Below are 7,294 nucleotides of genomic sequence, written 5' to 3'. Positions count from 1 at the left end.
TTCCCCTCTGGTCCGTCCCCTCTCCCACCCAGCAGGCTCTCCCTCCGACCCTGCGGCCCCAGTATCCTGTGAGGCCCCGTGGCAGAGCAGCTGTCCTCCCGCTACCCGAGCTGGGGACACAGGTTCCAGCCTCCCGTTAAACTGTGGACTTCCCTGCAGAGGGCTACCCTGACCCCGTGCTCCTCTGAACGGGCTATGGACGGCCATCCTGTCAGCTGGGTGTCAGGCTGGAGAAGCCCAGCGAAGTCCTCAGGCCCCACAGCCAGAGCTGGGAGACCAGGCGCGTGGCCCTGACCCAGTCCCGGGACATGTGGCCGAGGCCCCCTACACTGGCCAGCCAGCGCCGGCTCTGCTGGGAGAAGGGGCCATTGCTCCAATTCCTGGCAGACTGAGGTCTGGGCACGCCCTGTAAATGCTCACCAGATCCCTCTGAGGAGAGCCCTGAACCGGGACAAAGGCCTTGTGTTGCTTCTTCACCAGCGTGGGCTTGGGGCCAGGGAGACAGTGGGTGCAGGGCAGACCTCTCATGCCGTAATCCGCCTCCCCAGGACAGTGCAAGGGTGCACACGTGTCCAAGCAGCACCTGTGTGCAGACAGGAAACCTGGCACCCGTATGTACGTGGTGCACGTGTGTGAGTGTGTGTGCACACGCGTTTCCGTACCTGCGTGTGGACGTGCATCTGTTGTACCCAGGCGTGTGCACGCTGTGTAAACGTGCCCTCGTGGGTGTGTTTGGCCAGGTCCGTGACTGTCCCCTCCTCCAGCTCCCCCTGCCTGGGTGGTGCTTCCTGGAGTCCTGGCCCTGACAGACCCCCCCCCGGGCGCCCGCAAAACCAGCCTGGAGTTGGAAAGAAGGTGCCAGAACTGGCAGTGAGACTCACCGATGCACCTCCAGGTTGGCCTGGAACACAAGCCCCTTTGTGCCACCTCCTGGGCCCCTTCCTCCGAGAGCCACTTGCCAAGGGCTCGGCCTCTTCCACCTCCACCTCCGTTGCGGCTCCTCCTGGGGCCTTGGTGGCCCCTGCCCGCAGCTCTGCAGCCCTGCTGCCTCCCCCTTCCTGGACCCAGCCCTGCCGCTCTCTCAGACCTGGGGTGCTGGGAGGGCGAGGGGGGCTGGAGAGCAGTGGGGTCCCAGCAGGGCACCCACGTTTCTGCAACAGCCAAAGCCCTAACCCAGCTCTGCATGAGAACAGCGTGGGGCACAGGACAGAGGGACATCCTGGGGAGGTCTAACGCTTCTCTTGGAGCCCTGGTGGCGCAGTGGTTAAGAGCTCGGCTGCTAACCAAAAGGTCAGCGGTTCAAATGCACCAGCCACTCCTTGGAAAGCCTGTGGAGCAGTTCTACTCTGTCCTGCAGGGTCGCTATGAGTCAGAATCGACTCAACCACAACAGGTTTCGTGTTTTCGGTTTGAAAGCGTCCCTCTGGCTCCAGGCTCCCTGAGAAAGGCTGGTCTGTAAATGGAGTGCCCTGCCCCCACTGGGAGGCCCTGGGTGGCACAAACAGTTAAGCACTCAGCTACTAACTGCAAGGTTGATGGTTCGAACTCACCCAGAGGCACCTCAGAAGAAAGGCCTGGTGATCTGCTTCCAAAAGGTCACAGCCTTGAAATCCCTATGGAACAGCTCTCCTCTGCTTACACGGGGTCACCAGGGGTCAGAATCAACTTGATAGCAACCAACAACAACAACAAAACCCCCACTTCTGTCCCCCAGCACGCGGACAAGGATGCGTTTGATCTGGGAGAGGGGCTCGGTTTTGACCAGCAGCCAGCAAACATGTTCTCTACTGGGTCAGAGGGCACACACTTTAGCCTTCGTGGGCCACTCGAGCCCCCATCTAACGCTGCCCTTGTATCGCGAAAGTACTCAGGTGCCACACAGACACATCAATGAGCGTGTTACTTGTCGGCGCTGAAGTCTGGCGCCCAGATCGTCCTCCTGTGTCACGAAATACTACTCCTCTTTGAAACTTTTTTCCAAGCACTGAAAACTGTGAGGAGCGTTCTTAGCTTCTGGCTGTGTAAAAGCAGGCAGTGGATTACTTCACAACGAAGATGAGAAGGCAAGGGGGCAGGGAAACAAGATTAATGGAAACAGAACAACCAGAAAATGTTGATGCGTCATGAAGAACGTGACCAATGTCACTGGACACTTTGTGTGGAAACGGTCTAACAGGGACCTAACCCGCTGTGGAGACCGTCACAGAAAAACACCATAAAACATTATTAGAAAAAACCAGGCCCTGTGCTAGCTTTGGTCCTGGGCCGCCTTTGGCCCTCGGCCGTAGTTTACTGACCCTGGTATAGATGACCACAGTCCCGGTGAGGCGCGACATCCCCCCCGACACTGTCCCTCCACATGAGCAGCCTTGCCTGTCCTGGGGAGCCAGCCCTTCCAGAGTCAGCCTGGAGCGTACAAGCCCCTTCACTGCACCCCACACTTTTACTTTAACACACAGGGGCATCTGGACACCCCCGTCTGCCCCACACATCTCCCCCGGGGCAACACGTCAGCTTAGCCAGCGTGTTCTGCATGTCCACACCTGTGTAGAACTCCGTCATAGCGACCGCATCAGAATTGATTTAATCAGTCCCCCCGTATGGGCACGTCTCTAATTGTTGGTGATCTCAAAGGAAGCTGCAAAGAATAACTCCGGACCCATGCCTGGCGCCGTCAAAGTCTGGGGAGCGTAGGTTGGGACGTTTACATGGAGACTCCCACCGAGCCCTCAAAACAGCCTGGGGGTGGGTTCTGTGACTGTGCCCATTTTACACGTGAAACGATCGAGGGACAGAGCAGTGAAGACACTTGCCTAAGATCATGTGCCTAATAAGTAGGGAAGCAGATTTGAACCCAAGTCTGACCCCAGCGCCTGTGCCCGCCTCCACCCCCTCTGTGGGGGATTAGGACCGTGGGGCTACCCCAAAGGCCCGGGAGGGCTCTCGGACAGCCTGGCCTTCAGCCCGTGACAATGCAGCGCTGTTTCCCATCGAGTTGCTCTAGCCCCTCATGGTTGGGCATCTGCTGGTCTTTCTCTCTCTTCTCTCCAGACCCCCATTTCACTACCCCCAGCCCCTGGTTCCTTCCCAGTGGGGTGGCTTTGGGGGCCATGGAGCCATCTCCAGACACACCAGCCCTCCCAGGCCAGCGTCCAAGTATTATGCGAACAGGGGCTTTTGTCCCCTAACACAGGACTTCCTCCCAGGGGCTCAGGAGAAGAGGACAGGGGTGAAACGGGAAGGAAGTGCCACACCAGCAGGGCTGCCCGGACGCCACGCCTTCGGCTGCTCTCGGCCTCTGCCATCACGGCGCTGACTGCACTGCCGGCATCCTCCTAACCAGAGCCCGGGACCCCCTTCGGGGCCACTCACCACTGTGACGCCCAGCCTTGCACTGAGGAGGCGCCGTGGACATCTCTCACACGGCGAACAGGTGAGGCCAGCCTCGGGGCACCTCTCACACCTGGCGCCCAACACCCAGAGCAGGACCATCCGCTCCGGCTCTCGAGGGCAGTGGGAGCTCAGCCTGGGGCTCGGTGAAGCCCCCTGGACCAGGCGTAGCCTACACCTGAAGCCTGGAAAGGTCCACGAAGCAGGAACCCTGGCCCCACGGGGCCACCGTGCACACCTGCGCTGCCACCCCCGTGGGGATGACACCTGCCTGGCCCAGAGATGACAGTGGTATGCCTGTCACTGTGCCAGCCTGTTTGTCTAGGCTGCGGGACACATCCGGAAGCCTCCCCCAGGCCCGGGGATTACCCGAGGAAGAGCCCCCATGCCCAGCACCTTCCTGTCCCCTTGGTGGCCCTCACTCCTTCCTTCTGGACAGGGGCCCACGGGTATAAAGGCCAGGTGGAGGGCGCCCAGGCACAGCAAGGACTCCCCAGTCCAGATCTCACCTGGCCAGGTAAGATGTGCCTGCTCCCATGGAGGGCCCAGCAGGGTCTGGGGGTTGGGGGGCCTCGGGTTACCATCCGTCTGGCCTCTCTTCTCCCCAAGAACCTCGCGATCTGCCGTCCAAAGCCATGCTGCTTCTGCTGACCCTCGTCGTCCTGGGGACCCCCACCTGCTGGGCAGGGAGTAAGTCGGCACCTCTGCAGCCCACCCCCTGGGCCACCCCACCTTCTCCAGCCTCTAGGGTCCCCCCCACCCCGTCACAGGCTGACTCTAGCTGCAAGGACTGCCCACCTGTGGGAGGGGGTGCATCTGCAGTCCGGGCAGAAAGCCTTACTGTTCCCCGTGTGGCTTTCCTACCTGCGCAGCCATGTATGGGTACGGAGGAGGCAAATACTTCAGCGCTTCTGCAGGCAGTGAAGATGAAATAACGGGCATCCGGTTCTGTGTAGGTCCAGCTGGGCTGTTTAAAAGGTGAGTGGGAACAGGGGACTCCTCCCATGGTCTCGGGAACTTGGGGGCAGGGGGCTTGGAGCCCCTTCTCCCGGCCTCTGGGTCTGCTCCTCGTGACTATTTGGAGCCAGGTGATTCCTTGGAGTCATGGATCCACCCACCTTCACCTTGCCATTTACCCCTTTGCCCCAGCCAGTGTCCCTCACAATCACCAGCCCCAGTTCTTTCTCCCTCCATGTTTGAGTCCTGCAATTGCCTCCTGGGTTGATCTACAGAGGGTTAAAACCAAAACCCACTGCCGTCGAGTCAATTCTGACTCATAGAGACCCTACAGGACAGAGTAGAACTGCCCCCACAGTTTCCAAGGCTGTAAATCTTTACAGAAGCAGACCGCCACATCTTTCTCCAACAGAGAGGCTGGTGGGTTTGAACCACCGACCTTTCGGTTAGCAGCCAAGTGCTTAACCACCGTGCCAACCAGGCTCCTTTAAAGAGGATTAAAGAGTGGCTTCTCCTTACTTTTTCCTTTTGACCCAAACTCAACCCCACCAAAAATGGCTCTTCGGTCCCAGAATACCTGATGGGGAAGTCAGGTGACAGTCTGTCCAGGTTTGGGTCAAATAGGAAAGGATGTGAGGGTCGGAGTGGACCACTGATTGAACACGAATCACCAGAAGTGTGTACAGGGCAGTTCCCCTAATGCTGGGGTGACGTCTCTGCTCCTGGCTGGGGGCAGATTTCTGCTCTGCACTTATGGGGAGCCCAGGGACCCGAGGGAGGGAGTGGGACACAAGGTCTCAACCCCAAAGGAGACAGAGAGCTGGGGGCGCTGAGCGGATGGAGGGGGACCCGCAAGGTGAAGGGAAAGAAGGGAGCAGCCCAGTGGGCGGGCTACAGAAGGGTCATTGCTAGAGGACCCAGGGATGCTGTACAGCCTGGCTCTGGGCGTTCAAAGCTTTGCCTCTCTCCCAGTGTCCAGCTGAGAGTTGGATCCTCTTGGAGCGAGAGACATGGTGCCCCCGGTGGGAATTGCCAGGAGTTCATCCTGTGGCCGGACGAGCACATCGTCTCAGTGTACGGCACCTACGGGCTTTTCCTCCGGTCCCTGGTACTGTACACTGACCAAGGGCGTGTGGCCACGTTTGGGAGCGACAGTGGACAGAGCTTCTTCGCCTACCCTGAAGAGGATGGGCAGGTGCTCACGGGCGTGTCTGGCCAGCACAAGCTCCTGGGCATCTCTGGCCTTATCTTTAAATGGAATTTTCCACCAGGGGAAGCAACAGCTGCTTCCAGAAGTACCACCACTATAACTTAACGAGCGCTCCTGGGCCCCTGGGCAGCCGCAGAAAGGATCCCCCCGCTGAGACATCTGGGGGTGGGTTGACCACAGTGGGGTAATCCCGCCATGACCTCGAATCTGAATCCTCCTATAAATAAAGCTTCTGCAAACAGCGAGGCCAGGTGTGCTCCTTGGGTCTAGGGTGCAACCAAACCCATCTGAACTCGGTGGCGGGGGGTGGGGGTGGCTGGGGGGAGGCAAAGCCCCAGGGGGGATGTCAATGAACTGAGCTGAGGGATGAGGTGGGGGGGTCGGACACCCCGTGCCTCGGTGAGCCTGCCGAGGACGTGGACCTGTCTGTCAGTTGCTGGCATCTTGAAGGAGCTGGGGCTCCATCTGAGGACCCTCCACGCAGCTGGCCTAGACCCACCCAGCTGGCCTTTGCTGACTGAGTCCTGAGCTTCTGAGTGTGAAGGGGCCTCAGGGAAGCCCCCTGGGGCGTCATCACTCACTCCCTCATTCACTCAGTGAACACTTGCCAAGGCCTCCTTCATGCTCTCGCCTGGCACTGGGAATATTCAGAAGGGGTCAGGCATCCAGCCAGGAGCTGCCCCGTGGGGAGACGGATAGAGGAGCAGAGGGGGGCAGCTCGGTGTGGCGTCTGCGTTGATGGCAACACATGCAGGGTGCTGGAGGAAGGCACCTGCCCAGGCAGGGGTGGGAGGTGTGCTTCAGGGAAGCCTGCCTGGAGGAGGTAACGTCTGAGTTGTGCTGTCTTAAAGGATGTGTGAGAATTGGCCAAGTGGAGAGAAGCGAGAGGGCACTCCAGACTGAGGGACTACTCAGCAGAGAGCACGTAGGACAGTGCTTCTCAAAGTGTAGTCCCGGGTCCCCAGGGGGCCCGAGCCCTTCCAGGGGGTGCACGAGGTCAAAATCATTTTCATTATAATCCCGAGGCATGATGTGCTTTTTTCACCCTCACTCTGTCCCGAGTGTGCAGTGCCCCGAGGTCAAGGGGCACGTGATGACATCACCACTCTGACAGATAATAGGACGTGGGCTTGTGTTCTTGTGTTCTGGAAATCCTTCCGTCAGACACATCTTCTACACAGCCCAGCAATTCCGCTCCTATGGCTTACCCCTGAGAAATGAAAACATGTCCACATAAAAATGTGGACACCAGTGTTCACAGCCGCATCATTCACCGTAGAAAAAGCTGAAAACCACACAAATGTCCTTCACAGGCGAAGGGATCAATAGACTGTGGAGCATCCACGCCACAGGATCCCATTCTGCAGGAATGAACCACAGATACACACCACAGCCTGGATGGATCTCAAATGCATTATGCTAAATGCAAGAAGCCAGACTCCAAAGCCTTGGACTGTATGATCCCACTTAGCTGAAATATCTAGAACAAGCAGATGCATAGAGTGGTTCCCCAGGGGAAATGGGGAGAAGGGAGTTATTGCCGAAGGGGTGCTGAGTTTCTTCCCGGGGTAAGGATAAAGTTTTGGAAATGATAGCAGTGATGGTTGCACACCAAGGAGAATGTAATGAAAGCTGCTCAACTGTGCAGTGAAAAATGGCAAATTTTACATTAGATCTATTTTACCACAATAAAATGTTTTTAAATGTTAAAAAAAAAAAAAAAAAAAAAAAGGCCAG

General features: G+C 58.1%; 1 protein-coding gene across 2 annotated transcripts; it reads left to right on the top strand.

Moving 5' to 3' along the window:
* The first annotated feature begins 3,300 nt into the window (after positions 1-3,300).
* On the top strand, positions 3,301-5,796 carry ZG16B (zymogen granule protein 16B). 2 transcript variants are annotated; one of them, XM_023728351.1, is made up of 5 exons: positions 3,301-3,433; positions 3,830-3,907; positions 4,000-4,080; positions 4,263-4,368; positions 5,320-5,796. In XM_023728351.1, exons 3-5 carry the CDS (start codon positions 4,026-4,028, stop codon positions 5,660-5,662), a joined length of 504 nt encoding a protein of 167 aa, XP_023584119.1. In that variant the 5' UTR covers positions 3,301-3,433; positions 3,830-3,907; positions 4,000-4,025; the 3' UTR covers positions 5,663-5,796. The 2 variants fall into 2 exon arrangements, with proteins under 2 accessions (XP_023584119.1, XP_023584120.1); XM_023728352.1 differs by lacking the exons at positions 3,830-3,907; positions 4,000-4,080.
* The last annotated feature ends 1,498 nt before the right edge of the window (positions 5,797-7,294 follow it).

Source organism: Trichechus manatus, unplaced genomic scaffold (assembly GCF_000243295.1).
Source record: "Trichechus manatus latirostris isolate Lorelei unplaced genomic scaffold, TriManLat1.0 scaffold00024, whole genome shotgun sequence".
NCBI classification, from domain to species: domain Eukaryota; kingdom Metazoa; phylum Chordata; class Mammalia; order Sirenia; family Trichechidae; genus Trichechus; species Trichechus manatus.
Note: the sequence above shows the minus strand (reverse complement) of the source record. Positions and strands in the feature narration are given on the sequence as shown.

Bases quoted from the DNA above. Each gene is read 5' to 3' on its own strand.
- ZG16B (XM_023728351.1), top strand. From the start codon at position 4,026: ATGCTGCTTCTGCTGACCCTCGTCGTCCTGGGGACCCCCACCTGCTGG. The intron at 4,081-4,262 runs GTAAGTCGGCAC...CTACCTGCGCAG, and splicing joins CCCCACCTGCTGGGCAGGGA to CCATGTATGGGTACGGAGGA. The intron at 4,369-5,319 runs GTGAGTGGGAAC...CCTCTCTCCCAG, and splicing joins CCAGCTGGGCTGTTTAAAAG to TGTCCAGCTGAGAGTTGGAT.